This window comes from Rutilus rutilus (assembly GCF_951802725.1).
Source record: "Rutilus rutilus genome assembly, chromosome: 3".
Lineage (NCBI taxonomy): Eukaryota > Metazoa > Chordata > Actinopteri > Cypriniformes > Leuciscidae > Rutilus > Rutilus rutilus.
The window spans coordinates 34,629,813-34,649,829 of NC_140211.1; the positions used below are offsets into that span (position 1 = coordinate 34,629,813).

The 20,017-nt window shown below is 37.1% G+C and overlaps 2 protein-coding genes across 4 annotated transcripts; one reads left to right on the top strand and one right to left on the bottom strand.

Moving 5' to 3' along the window:
* The first annotated feature begins 1,141 nt into the window (after nucleotides 1-1,141).
* Nucleotides 1,142-9,598, top strand: LOC311287836 (proline-rich protein 5-like). The gene is made up of 8 exons (XM_084404923.1): nucleotides 1,142-1,401; nucleotides 3,505-3,585; nucleotides 3,660-3,708; nucleotides 3,822-3,879; nucleotides 3,962-4,062; nucleotides 5,009-5,149; nucleotides 5,233-5,332; nucleotides 8,524-9,598. The coding sequence occupies exons 1-8, from the start codon at nucleotides 1,364-1,366 to the stop codon at nucleotides 8,769-8,771; spliced, it is 816 nt and encodes a 271-aa protein (XP_084261049.1). The 5' UTR covers nucleotides 1,142-1,363; the 3' UTR covers nucleotides 8,772-9,598.
* traf6 (TNF receptor-associated factor 6) lies at nucleotides 8,849-18,802 on the bottom strand. 3 transcript variants are annotated; one of them, XR_014626814.1, is made up of 8 exons: nucleotides 18,690-18,802; nucleotides 17,694-17,992; nucleotides 16,559-16,709; nucleotides 12,200-12,358; nucleotides 11,787-11,858; nucleotides 11,581-11,658; nucleotides 9,748-11,168; nucleotides 8,849-9,345 (listed from the first exon to the last, which is right to left on the bottom strand). XR_014626814.1 is itself a non-coding variant. In XM_084404922.1 (7 exons), the coding sequence occupies exons 2-7, from the start codon at nucleotides 17,990-17,992 to the stop codon at nucleotides 10,299-10,301; spliced, it is 1,629 nt and encodes a 542-aa protein (XP_084261048.1). In that variant the 5' UTR covers nucleotides 18,690-18,802; the 3' UTR covers nucleotides 8,849-10,298. The 3 variants fall into 3 exon arrangements, 1 of the variants encoding a protein (XP_084261048.1); XR_014626815.1 differs by having other exon boundaries at nucleotides 8,849-9,425; nucleotides 9,651-11,168; XM_084404922.1 differs by having other exon boundaries at nucleotides 8,849-11,168.
* Between the last annotated feature and the right edge of the window lie 1,215 nt (nucleotides 18,803-20,017).

The window sequence follows — 20,017 nt, forward strand, 5'->3', positions numbered from 1 at the left end:
AACCGAGGTCCTGACTCTCTGTGGTCATTAAAAATCCCAGGATGTCCTTCGAAAAAGAGTAGGGGTGTAACCCCGGCATCCTGGCCAAATTTGCCCCTTGGCCTCTGTCCATCATGGCCTCCTAATCATCCCCATATACTGATTGGCTTCATCACTGTCTCCTCTCCACCACTAAGCTGGTGTGTGGTGGGCGTTCTGGCGCAGTATGGCTGCCGTCGCATCATCCAAGTGGATGCTGCACATCGGTGGTGGTTGAGGAGATTCCCCCTTCCATGTAAAGCGCTTTGAGGTCTCAGAAAAAGCGCTATATAAAATGTAACGAATTATTATTATTATTATTAATTATTTCAGTAAAATTTACATTTTCAATTGAATTACCATAATGATGAATTGTATGAATGCTACACAGTGTGAGCTCTTGACATCCTCATTTCAATAGAGTTGATGTACATGTATACACTACCATTCAGAAATGTGTGGTCGTACGTTTTTTAAAATGTTTTTTAAAGAAGTCTCTTATGCTCACCAATGCTACATTTATTTGATAAAAAAACAGTAATATATGAAATATTATCACAATTTAAAATAACAGTTTTCTATTTGAATATATTAATAATAATGTAATATATTTGTGGTAATAAAATATATTAATATATAATATAAATATATTATAATAATGTAATATTTTGAATATTTTATTTGAATATATAATGTCATTTTTCTGTGTTGGCAAAGCTGTATTTTTAGCATCATTACTCCAGTCTTTAGAGTCACATGATCCTTCAGAAATCATTCTATATGCTGCTTTGCTGTTCAAGAAACACTTTCTTATTATTATCAATTTTGAAAACAGTTGGGCTGCCTAATATTTTTTTGGGAACCATTTTTTGTTCAGGATTCTTTGATGAATAGAAAGTAAAAGAATAAAATAAAAATAAAAAACAGCATTTATTTGAAATAGACTTCACTTTTATCAACTTAATGCAACCTTTGCTGAATAAAAGTATTATTATTATTATTTTAATTCATGCTGACCCCAAACTTTTGAACAGTAGATATTCTTATCATCCTTGAGAGTGTAAACATCACACTGTTTCACACAGGAAAACACTGATTATTCATTATCAAGAATGACCAATACCGTTCTCATAGCTAATGAATCAGTAACCAGTTGACTAGGCAAATTTACCCAGTGTGCGCAAGGGAAGTCAGAGCTAGCCTCAAGGGAAAACAAGGATTTTGAAAAGTCTTGTTTTCAGTCAGCCAGAACTAAGTGAGCACACATTCACTCGGTGTGAACCCACAGTGTTTTTTAAGAAGACCTGCTCTAGATTTTGTAGTGGAGCCAAAAGATACTCTGCTAATGTCATACTCGTTTCTGCACTGTGATGGACAGGCTCGGTATGTGTTATATTTCTTTTGTTCCTTTATTACCATATGTGGAACAAAGTTTTCTGTTCCAAATATTAGACTAATTCTATAATACCATAAATGATTTCTAAAAGTTTTTTTGTAATTCTTTATATAGTTTGATGTAACATTGGTTGAGAATAAAGAAAAAAAAAAACTTTCAATGGGAAACTGTATATATCTCAAAACAATGTAACTATATTAATGTGAGACAAAAAATCTGCTATATGTTGCCTTTATTTCACATAGTGTCGCACGTCCTGATTTTGCCGAGTTATACGCATTCCTGGGCCAACATATTTTGTCAGAAATTTTAGTCTTACCCAGTAATCCCTAAAATCAGAGGGAAATTGTATAGATTGTGCACCAAACCCTGGTTGTAAGCCTAAACTTGACAAAAACTGTAAACTTGTCCCTCAAATCTGATTGGTATGTTATTCCAGTATCAACAAAGATGTTGATCCATGTTGCACTTGATGAAATCAGGTTCTGCGTAGAGTGTCAACAGGAAAATGGGGGTGAGAGAAGGAGAACATGACCAGGTCATTACCCAGATCAGACTCGAGCCTGGGTATCATTGATCCTCGCACATCCTCAGCATGTGCACAGTCCACTGCACCACAACTCTAGCTTATTTTATTCTTATTGTATTGTAGTTCTTATTGTTTTCTAATATTATTTTGCTGTATCATTGCTTTTGTGCCAGATCCTAAAATGAGATGAGATACAAAGTGTTGAGTTGATTTGAGGTTAATGAGTGAACTGATGTAAACAGAACAGGACAGTTAGCAACAGGAAGTTGGTGCACCGCATGAAGTTCTCGAACAGTGATGTGTCAGATCCACCTGTCTACTTTCACACAGCTCTAAAAACCTGGAAATGGCCTGGTGTGAACTGACATAGCAGTCTGTAATGTCGCATGGCTGAGCTATGAAAAAGAAAGTTCCTTCTTTGCAAACTTTTGCTTTAACAGACCTCCATTCAGCAGCGCCATCCACTTACACCCTCCGGCAGGGTCCCAGCATTGCTCTTACAAATAAGTATAGACATTTTTTACATGTTAATTTTCCTTCTCAAAGGCCAAAATCACACTGCACATGCAGACCAACACTGTAAAAAATTAAACCGTGATTTTTACGGTAAAAAACCGGATGCTGTGGTTGCCAGAACTTTTACCGTCAAAAATACGGTAGCAACGTTATTGGTTTTACAGACTTAACTTAAAATTTACAGTAATAAACCGTATTTTATTATCTGATATAATGTGAATTTACCATCCTATTGAACTATTAATATCTGTTTTGTACCATTGTAATACACTCATAACCACCAATCACAGCAGTGATGAGAGTCACATGATCAATCAAAGCTCATCACAAGCAGCTCTTCCACAAGAAAGTTAATACTAATTTATAAAAGCTGCATCGTGTCATTCACACAAACATTAAACACCATCATGGTAACACATGAAATTTAAAAAATGCAATAAACATTAATTTACCAATATTAAATGTAACATAAAACCCTAATGTACATAACTGATTAGAAAAAATGAAAAAAAAAAACTATGAAGAAACAGTTATTTCAACAAAAATACATCAAATGTGAAGTGTCACACAGGGAATTGTGGGAATGCCAATTTACGGTTTTTCACTGTAAATTATACAATGAGTTGTTCTTTTTCACTTTCAAAAACTGTAAATTTAACGGTATTTTACAGCAAAATTACATTAAATGTACCGTTAGATCTATCACAGTTATTTACCGTATATAGTACGGAAACTTTCTGTTAACCAATTAACAGTTTTTTACTGTAGCATTTTTACAGTCTTTTACCATTAAAATTACGATAATTTTTTACAGTGAATGCCGGCAGTCACCAGATTACGGCACGTCACTTTTTTAGACTTTTCTAAGTCCGATTCAGCGAAAACAAGCTCAAACAGACTCCAACAGGGATAACACACTAATCCGTCAAAACATAACCAAGTGTCTGTTGCCTTTTGTCAGCGCAGTGTGAATTGGCCTTAAAGGTTCTTGTATTTCTTTTGGCTTATTCAAATTTTCAAATACATAATGCTGTTTGTTCTTTAGCATCTCTGCTGCTGTTATTAAGGTGTTCAAGGGAGAGGAACTACAGCCGAATGAGCTGTACTCCTTGAGTCAAAATACCAGGTATAAACACTTGATGAAGTCACATTTAAAAATGCGTGATAACTACATTAAGCAGTTTGCTTTCATCCATGCAGGTGGCTTCTAAGGGCGGACATGGGCTTCTTTATCAAAGAGTATTTCCAGGTGTCAGTTCCCAAAACCATGCTGTTTTTTGTTTTTTTTTGGTTAAAAATAAAATAAATGGATTACTGGTAGAAGAAAAACATGCTGATATTGCTTCACTTGATTGATTGCAGAATCAGATTTTGACCAAAGGTCTATCAATCGTTTTGGATGAGATACAAAAGCATGAAGGTGAGACTCTAGCGGATCTACTGTGTGTGCATGAGTGCTTATCATGAAACAGACCTTTAACGTAATCCTTTTTTCCCCCTAGGAGAGTCTGGAGAGAGACAGCTTTTTGTTTTGGCCCAGGTGTGGGACAGATTTTTCTCTGAGATTCTGCCTACTTTACAGGCTATTTTATATCCTCTGCAGGTAAATCTGTTTGTGAGCTTGGCCTTCCCTGTCTAGACAATGGGTTCCAACACTTAGGCGAGGTCGGAATTGGAAACATCAAATGTGTCCCACAAGGCCAGAGGTTGCACATATCAGTCACAGATTAACCTGAAACGAGGACACATGAAAACACATGAATTTTGTGTCTGTGTGTGTGTAATTTAGACACATATGCAAGTGATTTACTCGCAACTACTAAAGGGTCTGTAGTATAGTGTATTGCTGTAATGAACATGCAAGGTGTTGTTATCCAAGGTCGTAACTGTCTTTGATTGACCATCAGTTATTTTGACATATTTATTTTGAGCACAGTTAGATCACCAATAATCTATTACTGTTAGACCAGTAATATGGCCTTTTTTATACATGTCGATACATGTGAAGTTTGAAGCTAGAAATGGAAAGTGTTTTACAGTCCTCCATCTCGTGGGCTGACGACGACTACTGGATGTTGTGGGACAAAGTGATTGACTGGGGAGATTCCACGCCTGATGAAATTTGGGAGAAGGATGTTGACTTGGGATGATGGGGATTTAAAAAAAATTTTTAGTAGGTTGTTATGCTGCTGCTATGAATGTGTGTCCTGTGTGGGCATTCACAGATCAGGTAGAGAGTCTTTCAGTTGCTGCAGATGATCCCGTGTGATAATGATATCTGTGATAGGATAAACTCATGCTGCAGGTAAAACAGTCAGCCGCCAGATCATCTTCTCTGCACCTGAAGACCTGCTGATCCCCAATATTGTACTGTTAGAATAAAGAATTTAGAATGTAAAAAGAAAACAATAACTGTCACAGCCAGAAGGAAAGAAACGGGAAGTATTACATCTACTTTAAAGAAGGATTCTAAATAGTGTTTAGGCAAATTTCCTGGTATATTTTGATTTTGCATGAAATGTATTCAGTGTCTTTCTCTTTGTATGCAGGGGCAGGAGTTGACAGTGAGACAGATGACTCTCCTCGGCTTTAGGGATCTGGTCCTAATGAAGCTTTCTCTGGGTGACCTGCTGTGCAAGAATCGGTCTTTCATCCCAGCATCCATCACACAGATGCTCCTTGTGCTACAGGTGAATGTTAACTGCAAACCCATGCTGAAAAGCCATCTGTATAACCATCTCTATTATTCATGTCTGTTCTTATGTATGTGTAGGGAATTCAGGAATCAAGAGGCCCTTCAAAGGAATATTGCCAGCTTGAAAGTCTGGTGGCGCTAGTGGTCACACCCTATATACGGAATTGCAGGCACACAAGTAGGAAAACCAACATTGATTCATTGTGGTTTAATCTATTTTGTTGCCATCTCAAAATGCTTTCACATTAGAGTGCTGCAGGGATGTTGTATTTTTTTTGGCCAAAACCCAGAAACGAGTTAGCATTTTAGCACTTCTAGTTCTATCGCCCAGAAGTCAATGTGTTTTTTTAATGGGATTTTGGTTAAAAGCCTGAAATAAGGTCTGTTGTGAACACAAGCTCAAGATATTTGCATGCCTAATTGTACGACATACAACACACCCTATTATATATAGTAATAGTATAGTAGGGTATAGTAATATATTACTATGCTAATATATTCATGATTTTTAAAGCTTTTACATATTGGCAGTTGCTAAATGGGACTGCAGATGTTGTCTGGGACATTTAACAGCATCTCACCGAACAGTTAAACTCATTTACTCCAGTAATCACACTCATGCAAACATGCAAGCCTCGCATTTCAGGCTTTTAACCAGTGCGAGCTGCATTCTAACTCGCACTTTCAGAATTTTATTTTTTATTTTTATAAAGACTGAAAGAACAAAGAGTTGCCAGAAGCTTGCTGGTGGAGATGTTGAAGTCAAGCGACCGTGGTGTAGTTCGTTTAAAGCCTAAAGTTAGCTTTTTATTCCTGCCGATTGTATTTAGACTTCAAAATTCATAAAAGTTGTGTTCATTTGAGAAAAGAAATGTGTAACTATCAAACTTTTGTTGAACACAGAACTGTTTTTTGTGATAATTCAAAAGCCTATGGAAAATTCCTATTGGATTTTTGTCGAGGGAACCAATGTGATGCTAACTTCCGGGTTTGAGCTACAAAAACACTACATCACCGCAGCACTCTATTTTGCCATTTCCTCAACTACAAAAATAACAAAGTATTAGTTCACCACCACATTAAAAATATTTTTGTACTCACTCCTCATGTTCAAAACCCACGTCTGTTCCAAACAACAATGCGTGACATTTCAAGTCTTCTGTAGTCATATAGCTTTGTGTGATGAACAGACACAAATTTATGTTGTTAATTCATGGATAATCATCCCCTAGTGGGCTGTTAACCATTGTGACTGGATCGTTGAGTCAGCGAGTTAAACTCGAGAACTGGATTAGTCTGATCTGTGAGTAAATCATTCAGACTTTGGCTGCATCTGAAATCGCATACTTCCTTAGTATATAGGCTAGTAGGCAAAAAAAAAAAAAAAAAAAAACACAGTACGAGAAAAGAGTAGTAGGCTATGTCAGAATTCACAATATTCATAAAATGGTCGGTGAAAAATACTCGGATGACTTACTACCACGCGATTCTTAAGTGCGCATTCAATGGACACGTTTGCTTAGTCACAATTCAGAGGCTGCTTCCTCCCAAGGCCAATTCGCTCCATGCACAATATGGCGACTACTGACGTTCGTACTTGAGTGTGTGGGCCAGTACTTCCGGTGATCTGACAGCGAGAGCAGGTAGACACTCTTGAGAGCCAACAGCGACCGAGTTCCATTACCAGAGAGATAATTTGTCACAAATTAGTGTTTTTAAGATTAGAGAGGCAACTTTCCTTTCAGAGGGTGTCAGCCTCAGCACTTCATTGTTGTGTGCCATTATGTACCGTTTCGTCATGTTAGAACAAAGAAGTCGACTTTACCGCAGTGTTAGAAGGCTGTCCCAATTCGAAGGCTCCTTCAAATGCGTCCTCCAAATGCACCCTTTGTTTCCTGTGAAATGAAGGATAGGCTACAACAGATGGATCCTTGTCTACCCTAGAATTCATTGCGCACCAGTGACTAGTTACAGGATTTTTTTTTGAAAAATATCCAAATTACTTTTAAACGTATTGGGTTTCAGCTTACTCAAATATATAATGACACAGATTTAAATAATAATAATAATAAACTTTAAAGCGGTTCAAATGTTTATTTATATCTTACTAAAATGGGATTATGTAGCCCCGCCCCTTTTCAGCGCTGCGCTCGTTGTCTTTTGACTTCCGGTCTGTATTTTCACAGCGATTTTGCGTGTTTATTAATTAACGGCTCGTTTTAAAATCTTCCCGGTCGACTGATATTTGTTAAGTCATCTGCTTTAAACATTACAGTCCTCATGATAACTTTCGTTAACTTTACATTAAGTAAATCCACTTCAAAAGCTAATTACTCCTGGACAGCAATTAATGCCATAGAAATATACAGAGCGACCGCAAAAAACGGAAGTTAAAAGACAATATTTTAAAGATGGCGGCGCCCTCGTTTCTCTGGCGCATAAGGTTTTATAGAAATGCACCATGGTAAGCATTTTTAGACAGTTTGTGAACCTAGTTACAAAAAAAAAAAAAAAAAGTTAAAACAAACACGATCACTCATCAATGGCAGCTGGCAATAACAATCCTCCGTAGGCTAGACCGTCCTCGGTCCAACCTTCGCAGGCGTGGCCTTTTAAGTCCGAGTCCTCCCATGGAAACAGCCTTTTATCACATGAGACCATGGGAAAGGAGTTATGAATGGCAACTGACGCTGGTAGGTCACATGACAATGACAACATGGCGAATGTACGTCTGTATTTTATTCATTCTACATAGAACTTTTTTTTCAGCAATTGCAGTGTAATTAGCCTACTTGAAAATAAAAATACCTATTCAAGAGAGTGAGATTTCAGATGAAGCCATTGAATTCATTCAGATTTGTAAAGCTGAATCAACGATTCACAGAAAAGATCTAACTCGACAAATGATATTTCAGTATTATCTATATAGCTTATATTATATTATTTTATGTTTATATTTTCAGTTTTTTTTGTTTTAGTAATGTTATATGCTTTTGTGATTTTATTTCTAATGAACTATTTTTATTTCAGTTTTAAACATTTTTAGTACTTTAACATAACTTTATTTCAATTGTTGCTATGGCAACTTTTTTTTTTTTTAAAGATTTTCAATCTTCACACAAAACTATCGCATGACTTCTGAAGTCCATGTTTTACTCATTTTGCATTCACTTTCATTATGTGTTGGAGTGTCCCATGGTATTTTTTTTTATTACATTTTGTGTTCCATGTAATGAAGTCTTACAGGTTTGGGATCATGGAATATGAAGATGAGTAAATAAATAAGATCATTTTCATTCTGGGTGAACTATCCCTTTAAAGCAAACAGACTTTACCTTACAAATCTGTGACTTTCTCACATTCCTCTAGGCTGCACTGAAGTTGAACAAAGCACTACAAGAGCACACCCGAGTCATCCTGAGATAAGGATAACTCATTACATCTCCGAAGGCTCTTTGCTGTCCCCTGTATTAGAACAGGAAGGGGAGGTGTACCTAGAGCGAGTGGGAAACCTACGTCGCCACAGCGTGACAAATGCTCATTCTGACATTCAGCTGCTCACTGTTACTAGCAGAATGTATTCTGGGATGGACGACAGCTGTGAGACCATAGATTGACTAGAAGAACACATCTCTGAAATCTGCCACGTTATGAAATCCTCTGTGGGGACTAAAAATGCACAGCAAAGACAGAAAACAGGACAATAATTTATAAAGACACATTTGAGCACTGAATATTTTGATGAAAAAAATAACAATATGAAAAAGGATTTTTGTCAGATTTCCAGTGTCAATACAATTATCAGATTAACTTTCATACATTAGTCCATCTGATTAAAGAAAATATACTTATTTTGTCAATGATGTTCGATGAAGCAAGTAGAACATTCACACATGTAAGCAATATTGGACACAAATTAAGTAAAGTAACTGGTGCCATCTGCATTAAAGGTGCGGTCACATTTACTGTTGTTTTGCAAATTTTCCAGTTATTTCAATACAAATCCACACAATTGAAAATTTCGCGCGAGGCCAGAATAATCCCCAGGCAGTTCAAATTTGTCACGTGGATTTACGGCCTTGACCATCAACTTGTGCTTAATCAATTGCTACACTATTGTCAAAACTTCACTAACGTGATCGCACCTTAAATGAGTAGTTTACTTTAAAATGAAAATTACCCCATGATTTACTCACCGTCAAGTCATCCTAGGTGTACATGACTTCTTTCAGACGAATGCAATCAGAGTTATATTAATAAACACCCTGACACTTCCGAGCTTTATAATGGCAGTGGATTGCAACCATCAGATTGAATCACAAAAAAAGTGCATCCATCCATTATGTAAGAACTCCACACGGCTCTGGCAGGTTAATAAAGGTCTTCTGAAGCAAAGCGATGAGTTTGTGTAAGAAAAATATTCATATTTAAAACTTTATGAAGTCTATAACTGCCATTATAAAGCTCGGAAGCGTCAGGGTGTTTATTAATATAACTTCGATTGTATTCATCTGAAAGAAGAAAGTCATATACACCTAGGATGGCTTGAGGGTGAGTAAATCATGGGGTAATTTTCATTTTAAAGTGAACTACTCATATGTATGTATATGCACATTTTGAAGTTGTTAAATGAAGCACCAGATTCAGTAGAGCCACAGTAAACAGTGCTGCTCTGTACTATTGATGCTTTGAATCGTCAGATCTTGTCAAATCAATGAAAATTATGTATTTTATGAAAAAAAAGAGCAAAAACATTTTATTTAAACTCAAATCACTTACTGTTGCGTTGGTCGGTAAGGCAGCAAAAATGAGCAGTTGAATGTAGTTTTGTGAAATTAATTTGTGGAAACTAACACTTAGCATAAGCAGCACCATTACACAATGTTTTACACCCTTTAGCTTGGTTGACAGGACATTCAGTGAAATTGCTAATCATAGAGAAGTTTGTTGATTGATTGCACTGCACTATAATGTTTTGCGAAACATTTGTATATAAAACATTTTTCACCACAGGCATTGGGAGTTATGCAACCATCATTACTTAGCCTGGTAATAAAAGTAAAAAAAAAAAGGTTTAGCAGGTATTTTCTTCGTTTCAGCAGAGTGTCTATGAGAACTTGAGAATGCAGGAGCGATGTAGGAACTCAAAGTGAAGGTTCTGGGCCCCGGGGTTGGACCCCCTCCCTCCTGAGGCTAGCATCGAATCGAGGTGTGACCTCGCAGCGCACCAACAGCACGTCCTCTTTCACAAACCCACGCTGCCGCAACGCCTGTAGGTGCAGGAAAGTAACATAGCCGAAACCCTTGGGGTTGCGTTGCACGGTGGGCCTCTGGAACGCCTGTAGGTCTGGCTTGGTCTCCATCACTTCCACATGGTGCTGCCCCTCGACCTGGTCCAACACTGCCAGTCGGATCGTACCCTGGAAGGGCCAGGAGAGCTGGCTGTCAAACTCACCCTGCATAGTGTGCACGAAAAGCGAGATGTAGTTGGAACAGCGAGGGGCGCTGGGGGTTTGCAGATGCAGTCGGAGACAGAGTTTGTACCCCGGCCGGCCCGTGTAAAAAGGTGGGCTGTGGAGGACGATGGGCTGACCAGCCTCCTGGTTGCGCAGGTGGATTGAGAAGTTCTCCAAGCGCCACACGTAGATGCCTTGGTACTGCTGGGCTTCCAGCTCTCGGGTGGCCTCTTCCAGTGAGCTCAGCTTTCGGCGTAGTTCGGTGACCTGGTTTTTCTGTGTTTCATTGTGGATGCACAGCTCCCGGATCTGTTGGTCTTGACGCACCAGCCGACCCTCCAGCTCCAAGACAGTCTCCCGCAGGTTTATCAGCTCCTGTTTACACTGGCAAGAATCTGCCGCCCGGGAAGAGGCACCACGTTCGTCTGACGAAGAGTGGGCGGACACCGACGGCATTAGGCTGCCATTGAGAGTTTGGCTACGCAGAAACTCAGCCATGTAGCGCATGTGCATCTGTGTAAATTCCTGCATGTGCTGGGCAAGTTCATTTCTCGGCATCTGCAACACATTTCCAAAGAATTAAAAAGGTTTTTAAAGTTTGACGTCGGAAAGATTTTTTTAAATGTTTTTAAAAGAAATCTCTTCTGCTCAACAAGGCTGCAATTATTTGAACAAAAATAAACATGAAATATTATTACAATCTAAAATAACTGATTTCCATTTTAATATAAAAGCAATGCTGAATTTTCAGCAGACATTACTCTTCATAAAGAATTATAATATGTTGATCTGGTGCTCAAGAAACATTTATTATGATCAATGTTGTAAAAAGTTGTGCTGCTTACTATTTTTGTGGAAAGTAAACTTATATACATTTTTTTCAGGCATCTTTGATAAATAAACCAGTGAGCTCAGCTCAGTATCTATTTGAAATAGAAATGTGTTATACAACAGGGATCTCATTGCCCACCTTTTCACGACAACCAAAAGTGCTGAAAGTACAGGCTACAGGAGCTTTCAGACAGTCTGTGTCACAGTGCAATGCCAACTGAAAACAATAAGAACAGATTCATTCAGCTTTATAGTTACATTATGTATAATTTTAGGTATCAAACAGAGTCAATTACTGTTGTGCCTCAGGTAAAGTGCATATTAGTGACAAATCCTCTGACACACCTGATCCCGAATAAGCTCCATTTCGCAATATTCACACACTGTATTGGCGAAAGGACAAATCTGTTCATGAATCTACACAAAAGGAAAAAAAAGATTTAGACAACTAATGTTACACAGTGTTGTTATTGTTACAGCTAAATATACATTTTAAAAAACAAACTATTAAATGTCAAAAAGCACATAAAATTACTAAAACAAACTAAAATTAAAATTAACTGAAAAATATACAAATAAAAGCTAATTCAAAGTATTAATACTTCAATAGTAAATAAATAATACTAACACAACAATGTTAGATGAGAAAAAATAGAATACCAAAATTTTTATAATCCCTGCTTATGGATCTACTTTCAAAACAATTTTACGCCAGTCTAAAAATATCCAGTATGTGAAGAGGAATTAAAGGTTTTCACCTGTTTGTTAGCATACACAAAACTCCCTGCGCAGGCAGGGCAGGTCATGAGCCGCTGTAAGCACTGCTGGCTCTTGTGTTCATCCAGATGGCTCTTACGAACAGACTCCAGACACTGAGGGCATGGCGCTGTGGCAAACTTGCACTGAGACAAGTGTCTCTGAGGGAGAAAGAATGTAACAATTAAACAAGTTGCCACCATGATGACCGTTCATGACCGCTCACTAATGAGTTTGAAATGGCATTTATGAAAGGTCCTTCTCGAGTCGTCGATGCATAACATATCCATGAACTTTTTTAATAAATAACAACGTTATTTTTTAATAAATAACAACGTTATTTTTTAATAAATAACAACATTTTAAGTCAGAATGGTAGGTTCTGTAACAGATTTTTTTTCTTGTATTTTCTTTAAAACCATATTTAAGAAACTGGGGCCAGATTCCTGAATTATTCTCAAGAAAGAAGTTAAAGGGGAATGTACTTGTATTGTTTTTAAACATAATTATGTGTCCCCAGTGTGTTTACACAACCACCCTATTTTGGTATATAAAAAAAAAAAATCCATTCATCCAGTGTTATTTTCCCCTTAAATCTGAAATAGTAACTCAAAATGAGCCTTTCAGGAATGCAATGTCACATTGGAACAGGGCCCGCCCATGAACAGCTTAGCTCCTCCCCTGAGTGAGCTGTACACAGTCCGCCATGTTCATCTCCTCGCCAGAGCATTTAACAGCAGCATTCAAGTAAGAAATGTATTCTCAATAAAGCTATTAAAGTTATTCAATCAAGAGCAGTGAGTGATTTTCTGTTTTTCTTTTGTTGTTTAATTCATATTAACAGTATACAGCAGTAGGTAGTGTATATTACGCTGCTGTCACTTTAATACACAGACAGATCTAATATACACATTAGGGCTGAACGATATTCTGTTTTAACATCGACATCGCGATAGTCACATCGCCGGAACATGCGATGTGAAGGGTAGTAGCACCCATGGTGTATTAAGAGAATGATGATTTCGTACCAAAAAGAAAGTCAAAATCAGCTATTTCGGCTACAAAAAGGAGGATGTTGACCAAAAAGAGGTACTTTGCCTGGAGTGTTATAAAGTTGTGGATGGTTGTCTTTTTTAAAAAGTCTTTTGTCTTTTATTTTTCTTGTTCGCATTTATGAGGAAAAAAACAATGTTACGTGACAGTTCTCCGTAACGGACGCGACCGCTCTGAAAGCATCACTAAAAGACTGCTTTAAAACTTTCACAGAGACCTCAAACAGAAAGCACAAAGCCTTTCTTTAAAGCGAATTTCGTTTTGTATTAATTGTATCTTAATTTTAATCAGTGTTTCATTATCCAATTTCCTGGATTTAATAAATAAAAAGTAAATATAGCAGACAATAGATAATCACGACACGGAGGCGCCAGCGCCTGAACTGGAGCTTAAGCTATCATCCATGAACCGAAACTCAGCGTAGCCTATAAGGTAGCCTACTCGCCTCACACACCAAAAAAAAAAAAAAAAGAAATATATCTATTATCTACAGAAATCTCTACTTTTAAACAGAACCATTCAAAACAAAATAAAACGATGTAATCCGTATGAAATGTGTATTTCTCTCCGGCGCGTTCACTACTGCGAAGATCGCGAGTCAGTATCGTCAACTTCATCTTTGCAGCCGACACAGAAAACACTTGTTTATTAATAGACAATTAAAATGTCTCATTGCAATATTTTACATATTCATAATCATTACTTTTGCTGGTTCTTTGTGACAGCTTTTAGGTGCCGTTTACATCTACGCCCATCAGCACCGAAAACATAGAGAGAGAGAGAGAGAGAGAGAGAGCGAGAGAGAATAAGATTTTTTTTAACTTATTTTGAGGAATTATAGCCTAATGAACAAACAAACATCTGTTAAGAGCGCCGCCACGTTGGATTGCGTAGAACGTTCACCGAATTCTGACAGAAATATGTTCTAATTTTGGAATAAAATATTAAGTGACCTTTTTGTCACTTGTAATGAAGCTTGCTTATTAGTGAAATTTTTAATATCATGGAATGGTAATTATTGACTTTAGTCTGGATTGATGGCTCGCAATATCGCAATATATATCGTTGGGAAAAAAATATCGCAATGTAACTTTTTTCCAATATCGTGCAGCCCCAATACACATGCAATTTTCTTACTTGATGTTTACGTTCTCTGACATAACCGACTGTGTTTGTGAACTTGTGTTTTTAACATAACCTTGTGTGTATTTGACAGTTAAAGCGCAAAAAGATGTGAAAGAGAACTTAGTTTAATACTCAGAAAACCATATCAGAAATTTAGACTAATATGGCTTTAAAACGTATGCAGATATTAAACTTATGACGATGAAGAACTGCAATCACATGTGAGCATGTTCACGATAGAGATTATAATCAAAACCAAACAAATATTTTAGTTTTTGGCAGAGTATTCGAGGTACAAGCTGTAAAGGCTCCGCCCTCTCCTGGAAAGCAGGATGGGGAGCAGCAGCTCATTTGCATTTAAAGATACATGCACGAAAACAGCATGTTTTTCCTTCCACTAAAAAAATTACAACATGGTATAATACATGATCTGTGGGGTATTTTGAGCTGAAACTTCACAGATTACTTAATTCTGTTTGATTTTACTAGTTAATTTTAAATGGTCCTGTGGTGTGACTAATTCATTTTTAGTTGCAAGTGCAAATATTTAAAGTACATTTATGCATTTAATATACTTTTAACACCAAGTAGGGTATTCCTGCAATACTGAAGACTACAGTTTTTAGGACCGCTTTTTAGAACCCAGAATATTTTTTACGTCACAAAAACTACCTTGTAACCAATCCCGTCAATGTGCCGGTTAGCATATCATTAACTATGACTACTCTAAAGCAGGGGAGTCTCAAGAGAAGCAAGGCTATCCTGGTATATTTTTCTTTAGATAAGAAAAATCGGGTACATTTAGCAATATAGACGGTGAATTATGTATATGATCTATATAACGCTGTTATGATGAACTATATGCCTTTCTCCACTGACATTCTAAGTTGTTCAAAGCGTTTCTAAGGAAGATTTTTAGAAGGCTGTTTTTGAAGAGATTCTGTGAACAGGAACATGGTTTATGTAACATTAACAGCACATTATTAGCTGTTTGATAACATGGTCGAGCAAAAGGCTAATCTTATTAATTACTGTTTTGTGTCCGACATTGTAGAGAACGATACATAAAACACATTACCATTCTGATACTTCGACGAGTGGATCTCTGAGATGGTGTGATTGAGAGGAGACAGGGCTCATTTGCATTTAAATGATCTGCGCATACTAAGAGTTTTAAGTGATAAAAATATTAACTACAGGGGGACTTTAAATTGAATAGATATACTGTCCTAACCAACCCCTAACCCTAAACACAACCGTTGGTAACCCTCTTGATATATTTAACTTAATTTCAGTATATGAGCCCCTATATTCAGTTTTCTTGAAAAGACTATTTTCAGTGTTTGCGTGAGACCTCAATTAATTAGCCATAGCGCAAGCGTGGCGCTTTCCGTCTGATGTGTGACCCACTTACAGTTCAGTGCTACAAACTAGTGTGTTTGTTAGTACGTTAATAAATGTAAGTTTAAATTCAAGTTTAAAATGGCTGCTCCTGCTCTTAAGTTCAGGGTTTCTGCAGGTATCTTCAGATTAAATTTAATGCTTTTAATGCCTTTTCTAATGCCATTTTGATGCCATACATGACCCATGACTAACCACAGATATATATAAGTCCATATGTTTGTTAAATAAAAAAATTACTCGATTAATCAGAACAATTTCTGTGATTAACCGTGATTAATGAATCGCAATTAAAAACACTTACATACTTACATAGTTCATATATTTCTATAATGTATTAATTTCACAGTCAATCTCCAAACTAATGTAGAACCAACATAAAGACAGTATATTTCAAATACTTGTTTAATGCCATGTTTTTATGAAATGAAGGTCAGTATCACTGATACTAATACAGTTATTGATGTCTGGATAAAAATACTGATGTTTGAAAGATTAAAATTGAATGCTTTTTAATGCCATTTAAGGCCTTTTCGCGAAATCCATGAATGCTTTTTAATGCCCCGCAGAAACCCTGTATGTTATAAATAAAGTGGAAAGATAATAAAAAAAAGAATAATTTCCATTGGTCGTCTTAGCATTTGTTTGTTAGAAGTTGGAATCAGGTCTCTGTTCGAGTAGAATTGGCTAGGTGGCACTGTCACAAAACGTCCTAGAAATGCAGTTAAACTACATCCTCTGGTACTGCATGAGTACAGTATTGGTCAAACCAGCAGATTTACCTCCAGTTGGCGCAACTCCATTTTATCACTGCATCCTACATTAGAACATCTGATGGTGAGCGAGAGGATCTCTCGTTTGGCAAAGTTATCAGGGAAGAGCTGTTCCTCGAGCAGCACCTCATTGTCAACTGGACATTTTTGCCCCGTGTCCCTGCCAGGCAGAAGAAAGTATTTTTAATACGGTAAAGCCTGGCATATGGTCAGAAAAATCTGTTTTAAATAAATGGAGCAGTTTATAAAATCTTTAGACAAAAAAAAAGGTTTGCGTATTTGCTTTTTGTTGAGTATCATATTTGATACATCAGGCTTTATGGCTCATATAGTATATGGGAGAATATGGAGCTCAAATCTGAGGAGGAATAAACACCTCAATTTTACACAGAGGCACAAAATGAGCAAAAATACATAGCTTAGGGATATTTCACCCAAAAATTTAAATTCTGTCATTAATTACTCACCCTCATGTCATACCAAACCCATAAGTATGCATGTTCACTGATCAATGTATATGTGAATAAAAGCACCCTGTTCATCATATTAAGTGATCGTTTCTCTTCAGAAAATTATGACTAATCCACTCAATTCATATGGATTATTTTTCCATCTTTATGAATTTTTTGAAGCATCAAAGTGGTAGTTGCGTAGCTGTCTATGGAGGGACAGAAAGCTCTCAGATTTCATTTAAAAAAAAAAATCTTCATTCGTGTTCCAAAGAGTCTTATAGGTTTGGAACGATGTGAGGGTGAGTAATTAATTAATGACATAATTTTCATTTTTGGGTAAATTTTCCCTTTAAATAAGTTGCTTCAGTCAAGTAGGAGTTCATCTTGAAATACTACTAACAATATAAAAATTGTTTTGTTTTCTTCATAAAAATCATTAAAGGATTCACAGCAAAAAGACACGTGAACCATGACCTAATGCTGTACGTTTTTTAGAATCAAACTAAAATTACTTTTACTTACTAAAAAGGTATCAACTATCAATCAGACAAAAGAATGTAGTAGATTGTGTGCAACAGGTTTTGCAGCAAAGTTTTGGTCCGTTGATAATTTAGAGGCCGTAGCAATTTGCCTATCAAATATGAAACAGTAGGCTTCACAGGGTCAATTTTGAAAGTGACAAATACACTGACCTGATGGACTTCCTGATGCACATGTTGCAGAATCGATGTCCACATGGTGTCTGTACTGCTGAGCGGAGACCCATTAGACAGATGGGGCACTCATACTTGCTCTCTAGTGGAGGGTCAAACTCTACATCATAGCCTTGCTGGTCTGGGGGGATACTAGAAGAGACACTGATGGTGGAGGGGTTCTCTGTCGGGCTCAGATATGAATCTCTCTCTTTCTCCATGGCTAATGCACAACTGGAGTATTCGCCCTCACAGCAGCCATCATCGAGGCTGGACTTCTCCATGTCGCTGCAAGCCATCTGTAATCACATCAAGAGAGTGTTATATGTTGATGTGTGAAAATAATAGATAATCGTCCATACAACACATATAACTGCAAAACACAAATCTGGCCCCCAAAATACATGGTGCTTTTCATATGATCTGGAAGTTACTCTGAAATTGACCTCTAGGTTTTCAAAACATCGACATATGTAAGCTTTCTTAATTGCACAGAGGATGTGGTTACAGAACAGATAGGCTATTAGGTGGATTTCCGCTATACTAATGCATAGAGGGAAGGCATGGGATGAGAAACTACAGGCCTACTGATGTATTCATCTTTAAACTAAGTTACTGTTTCCTCACGAGCATGCTGGGCGGGGCTGATTTGTGGGAGAAACTTTTCTCTCTTAACAAGTGGAAAGGTACTTTTTTAGTCCAAAATACCCACATTGCACATCGTAAAAGTAAAATGCATATCTGTAAAAGGTTAAACTTATCATCCATCTAAATATTGAACTAAATTCAAAGTCAATACGAGTAAAAAGGCGAAATCAGCTAACGTTAACCAGTCACAACCGACGGTTAACGTTATATCAGCAACTTTCCTGCCGTCGCCTGTGAAACACACATTCTAACCTGACATTATTGTTGTTATAATACCACAAACTTCTTGGTATAACATATGATTAGATTGCAGATGACAATCTTCCGTAATAGTTTTAATTTACATACCCTGGCTCGGTCCGGCCTCGCTGTCTACTACAGCTTCCTGTATTGACTCCAAACATTCAGCGCATAAGCGAAACGTCACTGGCCCAAAACTCCCCTCGTGACTCTGATCCCAGACCTGCGCTCCTAACCGTATCCTCGCGAGAATCACCGCGATGTCGACGTCTCTGTTGGCCTCAGATCGGCGCTCACTAGCTCATCCGATCAGAGAGCAGAAGGCGAGTTTAGTGACGGGATTTTACTGCTGTACTGATCCACGAGATGGCGCGGTTACCTCTGATTCTAAAGCAGAGAAGTTATTCACCAAGGTGACAGCAGTGTCAGTAAATAACTTGCTTGACATCATTACATCACGCTGCTATTTTGGTCAATTGTAAAAAAGAATAAAAAAAAGTAAAATTATTTGTGTGTAGGCTATTTAGTATAAATGCTAACTCATCATGATGCTATCCAAGAGTTGCCTTTGGCTCCACATGATAACTTAACTGAAAGGTAACACAGTTGACTGACCAACCACATGGCATTTTCTTAATCAGGTTAACCTCAAATTTGAATAGGCTATAGCCTATATTTGAATTAAAATTATAAAAAATATTTAAAACACTAACTATATACGTCCAAAAGGATGCAGCCTCTTTATTGGGACAAAGATATAGTTTACAGTCAATCATTATAGGCCTATTCTCATTGACAATCGGTTATTGCAGATAAAATACTGAGGTAAAAAAAAAAAAGAGAGGACACTTACAATAATGTGTTTAAAATGTCCATCACATAAAAATTATGTTTTGATAAACCATTTGTTACTTTGCAAGGGTTGTTTGGTTAGTATAGCCTATTTATTTGACATAACACACTAGCCTGTATTAAATAGGAGAGCTGAAATTATCCACTGGTCATTCTAATGTAAAAAAAATATATATAAATCCAGACAAAAACAAAGAAATTATTAAGCCATTCAAAAGTAAACTATGAAAGGTTGAGTGACAGAAAAATAGGAAGCCGTTAAAAAGGCAATGTAGCACTTGAGTTGCTACATCAATGGTCACATTCATATGTAGGCCTACTTATATTCTTGTTTTCTATGTATTTACAGGACATTGTGGCAAATCTGTGATCAAAATCATGTTGCAGGTTTCCCAAATTGCACTTACCCACTCAAAACAAAACTGGAAGTCTGTTAAAAGAAAAGGTCTGTGTAAACATTTGCACAGATTTCTGTTTGAGCAAGAAGGCGTGCTCTGCATCCTGAGGCTGGTCAAAAAGGAGCCTTGTTATATGCAGGTTGTTGACCTTGCTGTTTATAAAATGTGCTTTTCATAAGTGACATA